Genomic DNA, 12,897 nt, shown 5'->3' on the forward strand with positions numbered 1-12,897 from the left:
CCAGCCTAGTTTAGCAGTAATCCCAGGATTAGGGTCAGGGACCAGTAGTAAAAGTGCAGTGTGGACAGAAGTTATCCCCCAATACTCCTGTGTTGTGTAATATTTTAACCTGTGTAACGAACGCTGCATTATAGTATAACACAAGCGACTGTACTGTAGAGCTGAGAGGGGCCAGGTAAGGTTGAGGCGCATTTCATGTTGCGATTTGCAACCACTGAACAGATATGTCACTATTTGTGTTACAATATTTACATTGGTCAGTTAAAGATAAGTAACAAATCCTGAAAGAGTTCAAAATGTCAGGAATGAATTCACTCAGTAAGGACATAAAAATACATTTGCTTTATTTGGCTGAACACTGTACACTTAATGAGGCAAGCTTTATAACTCTGTAAAATAAACAGCATAAACTATTGTAAAATGTTATGGGTGTATCCCCAGCACATAAAGGCTCAATAATTCCTAAAATTAGTCAGTCATTTTTGATTCACCCACACTTCACTGGTCTTCAATATGTGGACTCTTGTATACATGTTAAACTGAGGCAAGCACGATAAACTCAAAGCTCATGAATAACATTACTACAGAACTTGTTTGCAAATGTATCTAAATTCAAAATGAGCATCTCTATTTTGACATGAAAAATATATTTTTCATATTTACAAGAATATGATACAAGCGGCTGAGATGAGCTTCCTTCGTAGGGCGGCCGGGCTCAGCCTTAGAGATGAGGTGAGGAGCTCCGTCACCCGGGGGGAGCTCGAAGTAGAGCTGCTGCTCCTTCACATAGAAAGGAGTCAGCTGAAGTGGTTCGAGCATCTGATTAGGAGGCCTCCTGGACGCCTCTTTTTGGAGATTTTTTGGGTATGTCCCACTGGGAAGAGACCACAGGGCAGACTCAACTCTCTGGAGGGATTATGTATCCTCTCTGGCTTGGGAATGCCTTGGGATCCCCCAGGAGGAGCTGGAGAGTGTCTCTTGGGGGAGGGAAGTCTGGGTTTCTCTCTTGGACCTGTTGCCTGCGCAATCCGATCACGGAGAAGCAGTAGAAGATGGATATTCACAAGAATCGAGGCAGTCTGTACAGGTCGTGACACAAAGCTGAGTTGCTCCTTTATGTTGTCTGAAACAGCTTTGTGTCTCCAAAGATGGTTAACGGAATAGCTGGGTGGTTCTGTGGTTAGTGCTACTGCCTGACAGCGCCGCAGTCCTGGGTTCAGGTGTAGTTTACACGTTCTTTGGGTTTCCTTGCACGTCACACAACAAGGGGTTGTTATAAGTTCTGTTCTGCAGATCCCACCATGTCTAATACTGGGGGTGTCTCTGTAGCACGGCTCAGTCCTTAAAGCCATTTTAGTGAACTTGCTGGTCCTGCTGCTGAAAAGCTGTAAAGTCTGTCTTTCAGCTCACAACAGGCAAAAACAATGGATAAAAAGCACAATAATATATACACCTGATATAACTTGTTTTTATTTCAAAATACAGTTTGAAAAACTAAATTTATCTGAGGCTACTTTTTCTCTCACGCATGCACAAAGTATTAGCTGTATAAAGGCATCGGAAAAAGCATCTGCAGACTTCACAAATTGTAAATGTACATGTCTATTGCACATGAATAATTCATATAATAAACTGCCCTCATGACTGTAGCATAATAATCTAGATTTAGTCGGTTGCAGTCAAGGTAAACAAACTTTTCATTCGTAAATAACATTTGACTGGAAGGGATGAACATAAAAATGAAGAATTATATCAAACCGGAATCTAAAACAAATCTTCAATTTATGGTCCATATATGAAAATGTTTGAACTAATACAATACTTACTGTACAGAAGGATAATTTACTACACAGTGTATTTACAGTTTGCGTCTTGTAACGCTTGCTGAGTCGAAAAAAAAGCTTTTTGGAAAAAAAAAACAATGAAAAGTGAAAATATATATACAAGAACTTGTGAGTTTCTGTACATTTATGAAACGTTACTCATAATAAGAGCATAAACACTGATCAAACTCAGTGCACCTAATATTATAAACAAGGGAAATGTTTCAAACAGAAGAGAAATCTGAAATACAAGAATGAATCTTCAGTGACATCAATGAATTATGTCCTGCTTTAATCCAAACTAATATTTGGTAGACCTTCTCAACTTCTCTTGAAGACAAAGACTAATTTATTTTCGATGAACAGCTCTCTTTGTTCAGTTTTTTTTTCTAACTGGAACTAGTTTTCAGTGCTTTGGATGAGCCTACAGTCCGTATTTCTGACATGTCATTATTTGACCGTAAGTCTGTTGTGTTGACTGTGATTCTCAGACCTTCCTGAAGTCCCTCCACCTCCAGCATCTACTTACACGTTTATAGCCTTCTACAAGGTTGTGGTCTCTTAGCACACAGAGCAGGTCTTGGAGCCGCCACCACCGGGGTTGTTTGCAGCAGCTGTTGGATAAATTATAATAAAACAGAAGAATCAGTTTAAATGAATCAGGAGCCCACTGCAGTGAGGACTAAATGTTCAGCTTTTAGTTCCAGTTGGAAGTTTACCTACGTTCTTCTGAACATTAATGCCAGTTCAGTACATTATGGAATTCATTTATTCAAAGTCAGCGATGAAAATGCTTCAGATTTGGTCATATTTCCTTTAGTTCCTTACATATTAACCAAACAGTTTGGGTAGAAATCAACAAGCATTTGAATTATTTTCTATTTCGCCTTTAATATTGGAAAGAATTAGTTTCCAGAACCAGTTCACTTCTTTTGAAAAGGATTGAGGTCAGGACTGAAGATTAAATGTCAGTTTTCTTGAAACACATCTGTTGTTCAACTAGAAGTTGTTCATCATTTTAGGTTATTTTAACTTATTCAAATAGTCTGAAACCCATCCCTTTTCTACAATCTCTGAATATCACTGAGAGTAAAACAGTCCCAGATTACAATACTACCATCCCCATGCCTTACAGTTAATTACAGGTTGCTCACCTTTACACCTCCAAACATATTCCAAGTCAATAAAGCCAACATTGTCATCATGTCAATCATGACCACATAACAAAGGATAAGAAGCCATTTTATAACTTTCAGCAACACATATTCAATACTATAAAAGTGTATTTACATTTCGAAATCTGACTTTTGTACCCTGAGTTTTTGTTAGAATGAATATTGCAACAATATTCATGTTTGCCAGCAATGTATGCAGTATTTATAAAACTGATAAATGCACAAATTACATGTGATGACAATGGAAATATCTGAAAGTCCACTGGGTGAGACAACAGCAGGTTTTGTCTGCACGTTGGTAAAAAGCGATGAGTTTAAAGAAGCCCGGTACCTTTGGCTTGTGCTGCCGCCTCTTTAGCACTTTTCGCCTCCTCTACAGCTTTCAGTTTAGCCTCATACTCCTCTTTTTTAGCATTCCACTCCTTCCTGTTGTTAATAATACCATCCAGCATAGGTTGGATTTGTGGGTGGAAGCGAGAAAACTCCTGTAAAGATTTAATAGAAAAACAAGAGAAGTAAGAGGAAAGGATTAATGCTGATGTTAAAAAGACAGAATTATTTGCACAATTCAGAAATTGCACAGAAGTTTGAGTTAGGAAAGCCAGAAAAGACAATAAAGAGTAAAGAGTAAAATACAGCATGCTTTGAGTATTCATGAAATGCAGCTTTTACCTTATAGACAAATGTGCAGACGAAATCAATAAAACCACACTGCAGCTTAGGAAGCTCTGCTGCTTTGGTTCTGTCCATCATAGGCTGGTGACAGAGACAGAATCAAATCATGATTTGTCATAATTTATTGATCCAATAAATTAGTCTCATAGCTTGACTATCTTCATGTGTTCTCTATCCCTCTTACTTTATTGGGCAAGTTTCTGTTTATAAATTTACTAAACCCGTTTGCTGGTCCTGAGCAGCTACAATGTGTGTGTTCTACCTTAAGAACAATCTGTTTTTATCCCAACTTGGTAACTCACAATGGGTTGTTGTTCCAGTACTGTCCTTTCCAAATCACCCTGCTCCCAAAACTCTGCAGCCACAGACAAGGCAACCTGGAAGACACAAACAGTTATCCACACAGAACCAGCTTACAAGCCCAGTTCAAATGCTTTATTTACTAATATATTAGTTCACTTAGTGACACCGACTTGGCATTCTTCTCGGTTCTTTTTTTTTTTTTTTTTTTGTGCACCTCACCTTGCTCTGCACCTCCCAGGGCTTTGTGATAGCAGACAGGTCACACGCTGTCATCATCATGGCCCTGAAAGGACGAAGAAGTTCCAGTTTCAGCGGACAGCACAGGCTCAACAAACTCTGGGGTCACTGTACTCACATGACAATCTCCTTTCTGGTTGTTTCTAAAGACATGAAATCCACCCATTTCTTCTCGTCTTCATATGTGTGTCGGAGGTCCACAATCTTCTGGAACATGGTTCTCTTTCTGAGACGGTGCAAGAAGAAAAAAAAACGCATTTTATTGTTTTCTCTTTGTAAAAAGCAAGAACCTAATGAATGAACAAACTTGGAAAGGAAACGAGAAACCACACTGACTTGAAATAAAGAGCCAGATCGGTGGCAATGATGGCAATGTCGGTGAGATGAATGACATGATCTACTTGCCGCCTGTTAAGGTTCTGATAGATGTTCAGTGACTGCAGATATAAGGGGAGAGAGGTTGACGAGCCTTATGTAGTGACTGTAAATTCATGGACATATAAGGCTAAGCTCTTCTTATTTTGTTTTAGTTAAAAACGCCACCTTTACCTCGTCGGACAGAAGGAACTTTCCAAACTCTAGATGGTGTCGTTCCAGGATGGAGGAGCCGTGTAACTTGGCCAGAGGATTACCAGACCTGTTGGAGTAAACAAAGTCTTCAAATATCAGCCAGTTTAACCTTAAGACTTTCATCTGTTACAGTATCGTCAGTATGAGAACATTAGGAGACAATAGCAATCCAAACAGATCAAAAACTGACCACATTACATTTTGTTTTGGCAAATTTTGATTGTTTAGCCCAGGTGGTCTCCAATCCTGGTCCTCGAGGGTCACTATCCTGCATGTTTTACTTGTTTCTCTGCTCCAACACACCTGATTTGAATCAATGGGTGATTAACAGGCTTCTGCAGAATGAAGAGGTGATTTAACCACCAAATCAGGTGTGTTGGAGCAGAGAAAGAAGTAAAACATGCAGGATAGTGACCCTCGAGGACCAAGATTGGACACCCCCTGGTTTAGCCATTTTAAAAGCTTAATTTATGACAATAATAGCCCTATTTTCTTAAGTGTAGCCACCAGTAATTAAAAAATGGACTCCACCCAAATATTACATGGGGTGTTCAAGGGTTTCACTGAGTTTGTCAGAATAATTTTTGCACTTGCACAAAATAAAATAAATTACAGGACTATTAAAGACGAAGGTGAAGACTGGTGTAAACACAGAGACTATCAATGAGTAGTTTATTAATTTACTCAGGATTTAAAGCACTGAAAAAAAAAACATCAAAAAAACATCACCAATTTTGTACAAACAGCAGTAGAGCTGAAACTGCTGACTTAGAAAATAACCTGTGATGTGTTGAAAATGGGTTCTTTAAACATATAGGATTTAAATTTTATTTCAGCTACACTATGTTCTATTTCCACCCATCCTAAGTACATTTTGATTTACAACCCTAAAATGGTAGTTTTATTGAATACAATAAGCCAGGAAATGAATAAAGTAATTTCAATATAATGTAATGTTAAAAAAAACAAAAACAATATCCTCACATAGTCTTGTCACAAAGGCACTGCAGCAAACTAGATTTAGCCTACAACGTAATGTTTTTCTAACTCTAATCAAGTAGTACAATTCCCTAAACTCAACCAGGAAGAAGCAAAAAGTGTTTTTTTAATAAACAACCAAGAAGTGGGGAAAAAAACACTTTTTCATGTAACAGCCTCGAGATTCTGGCTGATCTTGGTTGAAAGAACTTCACATACCTGTGTTATACATCCACCCCTCCCAAGATTAAGAGAAATTCTTTGAACTGAAGTTTGCGCCAACAATGAAAATGCTTATATGAGTTGTATTTCAGTAACTAGCAGTTGTTTACAGGACCTTTAAGTGGATAAAACAATAGTCTATTAGATTGTATGAATTACAGGGCTGGTTCCACTTACTTGACTTGGTACAAATTGTTTGTCCCCCTGTGGTCAATATCATGCAGGAAACCAGCAGTAATCATAGCCATCACCTCCAGGTCCGTGTAGTATCGCTTCAGATGTCCTGTCTGAAAGCGTAAAGGCACAAAAAATGTATACAATTTAGAAATCTTTAATTATGATGTTTCTTTTAATCCCTTTTCTCACACAAACTGCAACAATAAATAATATAAATCTACTGGTACTGGAGGTAATTAGAATAAACTCATACTGTTAATAGCGTGAACATGGTCTGGCCCACGTTGAATCCATGGCGCCAGTTGTGGTAAGTGATTTTCCTGTAGCCTTTACTGATCGAGTACATGAAACGAACCAGCACCTGAGAGGAGAACCAACAAGTGATTTCCTGAACCGTTCGAAAGAAATGTTGCACACGCGTGCGTCGGCCTTACCTCTTGCGGGATCTGAAATTTCTTGACCACGCCGACTTCGTAGTACATCTGGATCCCGCACTTCACCAGCTCCATCTCCGTGCAGTTGAAATCTGAAAAGCGGAACTCGTAGATCTCAAACTTCTTGATCAGTGGAGGCAGGTCTTTTTTCTGAAAGGTGGGTGTGAAAGAAAAAGACCATGTAGGTACATGATACTGGCAAAGGAACAGTTCCTAAACGTACAGTTTTACACTTAGAACCACAGAAAACTTGTGTACTTGGACACCCAAGTACATAAGTTTAGGCAATACCAGGATTTCGAGAAGCTCCTCTTCTTCACACTCTTGGGGTTCACAGCCGTAGACATCTCTTGTGTTCTACAAGACATGGAAGAAACCCTAAGGTTGCATATTGAAACTTACCAAAGAAATAATAACTGGCTGTTCTGAGAAAGGACTTTGATGAAAAACACTGGAATAATCCTGACTTTTCCAGCAGAACCAATTTGTTTCTGCTGTGTTTTCTTGGTTAGAAACTTTGTTTTAGATCATCAAAGACAGCACTGACCAGAATATTCTGGATCTCATCATCCCGACATTTGACGTGATAGAGAACCATGTTTTGAGCGATGTCTTTCCGGTTCTCGAGCTTGTTCATCTTGTCGTAAGTGTCCGTATTCAGAGCTGACCATCCCAGGAACTGAGTCAAAGCCTGAGAATCAGAAAAAAATAAACATCATACACTTATCCTTCTGTAAATATATCAGGACATGATTATTGACAAACCGATAGAAAGCGCGTTCTACAATTTTTCTGTAAAAATATGATAGTGTGAGTAGCTATGTTATCTGTTCCAAGTGGAGAAAAGTATTCAACCATCTGAAGTCAGCCTAACATTACCTCCATGAGCTGCTCATCGTGATCATCAAAAGGTTTTCCATCTTTTCTGTTGTAAAACGTTGCCACACCAACGATTTCTTCTTTCTTGTTGACAATCGGGAGTGACAGAACGTTTTTGATGGTCCAGCCACTGTCGTCCAGCGCCTCTGTCTGCAGCGAGACAAAAGGAACCGTGACTCACGCTGCAAGTCTCTTTATAAAACCCTCGGTGTAGCTAACAGTAAAGAAGCTTCTCACCTGAAAGTGAAACGTCTCATCAGCAGCTGCATTCATAATGTTACAAATCTGAGGAGCAGAAAGAGAGCAGAAGGATGAGTTCATGTATGAATGTGGCCCTGAGTGATTCTGCAGCTCACTGCAAAGGAATAAAAGGAGACTTACAAAACCGCTCTCTGCAACATAAGTGGGCAGGCCGCTGCTCAAGGCCCAGTGATCCGCAGGTGGATTTCTGTGACAAAAGAGCAAGAGGCCCGTTAGCAGACATGAACGCAGATTAGGTCTGAGCTGTCATTTGCTCACTCACGAATTAGTTAAAACACTGATTGACACCAGTCCATTTTCACGTCTTAAATAAATCAATAAATTCCCACACAAAGGTCAATGTAAAAAAGAAAATGGTTTCTCTTACGGTATTACTTTGATGTCTTCTTTGCCATGCAAGATGTAGTCAATCACTTTGTAGAAAATTACCTCCTACAAGAAGAAAGAAACTAAAATAAGAGACAATAAGCGTATAAAAAAGAAAGCAGAATTCCTGGAAGGAGAGCATATCATCCGCCATCTTGCATGCCAAATGGTTTAAACAAAGTTTGTTTGATATCTTAATGCTCACAGTACATGTTGGGGACGACTCTCAGCTACTACCACACCAACTCTTACTTCAGTATCTGTAAAACTGACTAAGCTTTAGCAGTTTTTGTGTTTACTAAGACTGATTAGCAGTGGTGGCCATCTTGAATCGATGTACATCCAACAATTACTTTTGCTAACAGACAGACAAACACACACCCGCCTTTCATGGTGGTGGCTGAATTTGAATGGATTAAAAAACAGAGGATGAATAATAATAATAATGCCAAAGAATTAAGCAAAAGCTCGTACCCTGCCGTCAGGAGTGACAGGGCCAGAGTAAGGCGGCTGCTCGCCCATCAAAACGGGCCAGACGTCAAAGAATTCCTGGAAGGAGATGGACACCAGTCGTTCATTTTATGGCAATGAATCCACAAGCTCAAACTAAGGCTGAAGAACATAAAAAAAAGATACTCTACCTTTTCCTTTGTCATGTCTAGTAAACCCACAGAGTAGCGGTCACAGTTGAGGTAGGCTCGGACCGTGTACAAGGCTTTGTGAAACTGTCGCTCGATATCCGTCAGCTCCTCGAACACCTTGTTAGCCGACCACAGCAGCAACTGGGAAACAAAACAAAAAGGGAGCTAAATAGTGCATCGAAATTCATCCCATAGTCCATGAACAGTAACGCAGCATCTCTGGATTTATATCAAAACCTCGGAACAAGAGGACAAGCTTTAAAACGGGATACCTGTCCTTTACGTGTCTCACAGTTGTGGAGGTAACTCAAGTGGAAGATCTTTAGGTTCAGACTGGCAATTTTCAGATATTTTAAGAAGAGCTGAAAACACAAACAGGAAAAGAAATCACACAACCCCACCAAACCTCTGATATTATAACAAAAATGTTAAACTACTTAACCATTTAGATTGAAACCCACAAATTTAATATGCACTAGTTTCTATTCACTGGGTAATTGCTTCTTTGTTGGTTGGGTTAATTTCTTTTATATTATGTACTGCCAGATAGGTAGAAACTTTTAATGCCTATTACACTCATAGTTTTTTATGTGACTTAAGCAAAGGTTGAATTAAACTTGAAACGATACAATAAAATGGAATTAAATTAAAATACAGCTGTAACATTTTGATTTTAGGAAAGAAACCCACATTGATGTTTCCAATTTTCTGTGTTTAATATGTGAACATGATAATTTTTCACATAAGATATGCTTTATTATCCCTCTAACTTCTTGTTTTGTTCTCTGTTCTAATATGAGAATTCCCCTCTTATTGAAGTAACAAACAGGATGTTTTGTTTTGGATAAACTAAAGACCACATCATAAACCTGCTACGAGACAAAATCACTTCAATACCTTCGTCTGTAAGGCAAAGGGAGACACCCAAATCCAACTTGTTAATGCAAATACTTCCATTTTGAGGCCTCGGCTGTGTGCTTTGTGTACTCAGAACTCACGTCTTCATCCTCTGCGGTGAAATGCGGTCCTGAGGTCTTGTTCAGAGCCATGATCACGGCCACCATGTCTTTGCCGTTGAGGATGGGCGTGGCCAGAACGTTCCTGGTCTGGTACTCTGTGAGTTCATCTACAAATGAGCTGAAGTGCTGGCTCTAAAAAACAGAAAGAAAAAACACATACGTGCTTAGCAAGAATTATTTTCGATGATTTGCAAAAAAAAAAGTTTAATACTACTGTTGCACAACAGGTGCCAGCACTACAATCATAAATGTAAATATTATGGCTGATTTGTCTTATTATGAATATGCTATAAGAAAGTGAAGCAAACTAGTTTTGATCTGTTTTAGATTCCTGCTGACTAAATGCCAGAGGCGTCTAATCCACAGCTACAGCAAAGGCTGATGGGATCTGAAAATAAATGGATTAAGTCTGACAAGGGGATTAACACCCACGCTTGGTCAAGTATACAGCAGCTGTGAGGGGCTAACTCCTCTCTGACTGGTTTATAAACAATAAGTTTTTGATTAAAACATGTATGATTCATGAAAAAAATCACAGATTCACTGACTACATGGTATAAACCCTCAGCTCAGGTGTACAAATACCATCTCAATATGAACAAGTGGAGACCTTTAAACTCTTAAGGTGGAAGTACAGATCTTTTGAAGTGGTGTCCTGTAGAAAAGTTATGAACAATAAGTATATAACCTGCTGTAGATAGCTCCTTGAGCGACTTCAGTTTGGAGAAATGAAGCTTAATTGTGACTGAACTGCAGAGCTACTGATTGTTTCGAGTAGAGCCAAGATGAAAGCGGATCGCTGCTGTCTTTAAACAACTCCAGTCTCAAAAATTTCATATTGACAAATAAAAATGCTTGTTTATAAACCCTTAAATTGTTATGAGTTTCATGTTACAAGTTATTCCAGCAGGAATATGGTATTTCTGCCAAAAATGCCCTGCAAATTGTGCTTGCAAAAGCTATAAAATTCTATGCAAATAATTGTGTAATGCAAACAAAGTTTATAAAGTAGCTTTCACATAAACCTTAAAGAAATAAACAGTTTAAGTGATGACTGGAGCCATAGATGTGTTGTTTTTTTGTTTTTTTTTTTATTTTTTTTTGTCTAATATCTCTTGCTGTTATTCTATCAGCAGCTGGTTAAAACTACTGAGTTAGACTTGGGAAGTGAATGTGGTGACGTCACCCGGTGGTGCTATCAGGTACTGCACCCTCACAAACAGAGGTCCAGACAAATATCTGCACCCCATTCTTTAGCTTATTCTCATTGGTGTCTCATGTTTGCGCTGACTGCCGCCCTGCTTCCGTTTACCTGTTTGACATCTTTGATGTTAACAGTCTTTTTGGTGAGGGCCACGTTGCCAACTATTCCCATGTCCAGGGGGTAGACGATCTCGGAGTCCGGTGGCACCACGCAGTCTTCCAGCACCGAGTCCTTGCTGACGTTGAAGAGCCTCGTGGCGAGCTCTCCGATGCCGTTCCGCTGCCGGTACATGAACAGGCTGCAGCGGTCGGCGTGGATGAGGGCGCTGAGTCTCTTCAGGATTTTGAAGACCACTTTTTCCATGTTGACGTTCTCTTGCATGTCTTTGATCAGGTCGTACATTATTCGGCTTTCTTCAACCTTGGAAAAAAAAAAGAGAAAAATGTGAATCCTTTTAGTGATTTCATATCATTGTCTGTGTCCATGTTTGTTTCAATAAATAAGAAACTGAAAGGTGTCGTTTACCTGACTTAGTTCTTGAAAGTGTCCAAAGTCGATCTGTTTCTCCTGGAGCCCTGATACCTTTGATATAACAGAAGGGCTCAACTTTTTGGCAAAGTACTTTCGAGCAAACTCAGGGTTTTCTTTAAGGAACTTTTCCACGTCTTCTTTTTGCACACCCATGATGGCTCCTTCTTCCTTCTCTCCCGCCAAATGTTCCCTGTCTTGTCCCTCTTTGGCTCAGTGATGTAGCTCCAACACAGCTCTAAAGGAGCGACCTCCAAATTCTCCAAAGTTCACCCGAACAAAGTTTATGCACAGATTACTTTTTCCATTTGCTTTATATCCTGAAAAAAGGAACTCATCTTACTCGAAGGACAAAAAGGAGGAAAAGAGAGGTGGACACATTCAAATGCAGGTATAAAACAAAAAATAATCCCCTCCAGAGTTAGTCGGATGAGCAGACTACAAGAGGGAGATCCCTGAGGCAAAGGGTTGAATCCAAACAATCCCTCAGTCATCAGCAGATAGTGCTGAAGGTTAGCAGGGATCTGTCTGTGCTAAACTCATCAGCTGACCATGTAGTAACGTATATGTGGGCCAAAGGATCCTGTGTTCAATAGCTCATTCACATCAAAATCTGATCTTACCACCAAAATGGGGTTCTCTTATTGGCGGTAAAACTGGAAAAAAAACAAAAAACACTCAAATGTCTCGTTGTGGAGAAGAATATTTCGAAAAGCAGCTGCAGGATTAAATGTGTCTTTTAAAAAACTTACGATGCAGTTGAATCCAAATTAAAATCAACAAAATGTGATAAAAACATCTTTTCATATCAGCTGTTTTGCCCTTCTTTTCTTCCTGTCTTTAAGGTGTACGTGTACAAGCTCTTTAAGTCCTCATTAAAGAGGACCTTCTCTAGCATAAGCCCTGTTTAGTAGGAACACCTACTAGTTATCTCAGCACCCCAACTGTCTGTCTTTCTCCTCATAAATCTTTATTGCGGCCTAAATGGCAGTAAAAAAAAAAAAAATTTAAAAAACAGAGATGTTCTACACCTCTAAAGGAAAATTAATCCTTTCATTCAGAGCCAAGAGGACCTGTCTAGAATAAAGCTACATAAAGACCTTAAACGAAAGGTCAGATAGATAATCTTCTGCCACTATAATGGATACCGACAGCTCTGAGACGAGTGTGTGAAAGTGTGTGTGAGTTTGTGGCCAAGCTGTTCCTCACACTATGAGAACATGTTGAATTTGATGCGTGAAAGGGAGTTATTTTCTCGCATAGAGTTAGCGCTGCTTTAATTGTTATGTGCACTTTTTTTATGGCTTTGATGCAAATTTGCAATTAACACCTTACCAGCTGTAGATAGTTCTGTGAAGGACCTCAGTTTGAAGAAACAGAGATGAATTCTCACCAAACCGAAGAG

At 39.3% G+C, this 12,897-nt stretch overlaps 1 protein-coding gene across 1 annotated transcript; it reads right to left on the reverse strand.

Moving 5' to 3' along the window:
• Positions 1–904: 904 nt before the first annotated feature.
• pde6b (phosphodiesterase 6B, cGMP-specific, rod, beta) lies at positions 905–12,866 on the reverse strand. The gene is made up of 23 exons (XM_017410416.3): positions 11,490–12,866; positions 11,073–11,384; positions 9,740–9,892; positions 9,014–9,103; positions 8,742–8,882; positions 8,575–8,649; positions 8,102–8,166; positions 7,855–7,921; positions 7,711–7,758; positions 7,474–7,623; positions 7,142–7,285; positions 6,886–6,951; positions 6,595–6,744; positions 6,414–6,521; positions 6,161–6,270; positions 4,763–4,850; positions 4,550–4,650; positions 4,332–4,439; positions 4,196–4,259; positions 3,976–4,050; positions 3,671–3,754; positions 3,330–3,483; positions 905–2,437 (listed from the first exon to the last, which is right to left on the reverse strand). The coding sequence occupies exons 1-23, from the start codon at positions 11,646–11,648 to the stop codon at positions 2,385–2,387; spliced, it is 2,565 nt and encodes an 854-aa protein (XP_017265905.1). The 5' UTR covers positions 11,649–12,866; the 3' UTR covers positions 905–2,384.
• Positions 12,867–12,897: the final 31 nt, after the last annotated feature.

Source organism: Kryptolebias marmoratus, linkage group LG14, assembly GCF_001649575.2.
Source record: "Kryptolebias marmoratus isolate JLee-2015 linkage group LG14, ASM164957v2, whole genome shotgun sequence".
In the NCBI taxonomy this organism is placed as follows: domain Eukaryota; kingdom Metazoa; phylum Chordata; class Actinopteri; order Cyprinodontiformes; family Rivulidae; genus Kryptolebias; species Kryptolebias marmoratus.

What these genes read in the sequence shown, in the direction of transcription:
- pde6b (XM_017410416.3), bottom strand. Translation starts at nt 11,648, where the DNA reads ATGGGTGTGCAAAAAGAAGACGTGGAAAAGTTCCTTAAAGAAAACCCT. An exon ending in AGGAGCTTCTCGAAATCCTG is followed by an intron (nt 6,745 to 6,885) that starts GTATTGCCTAAA and finishes CCCACCTTTCAG; the next exon opens with AAAAAAGACCTGCCTCCACT. An exon ending in AGTTCCTTCTGTCCGACGAG is followed by an intron (nt 4,651 to 4,762) that starts GTAAAGGTGGCG and finishes TTATATCTGCAG; the next exon opens with TCACTGAACATCTATCAGAA.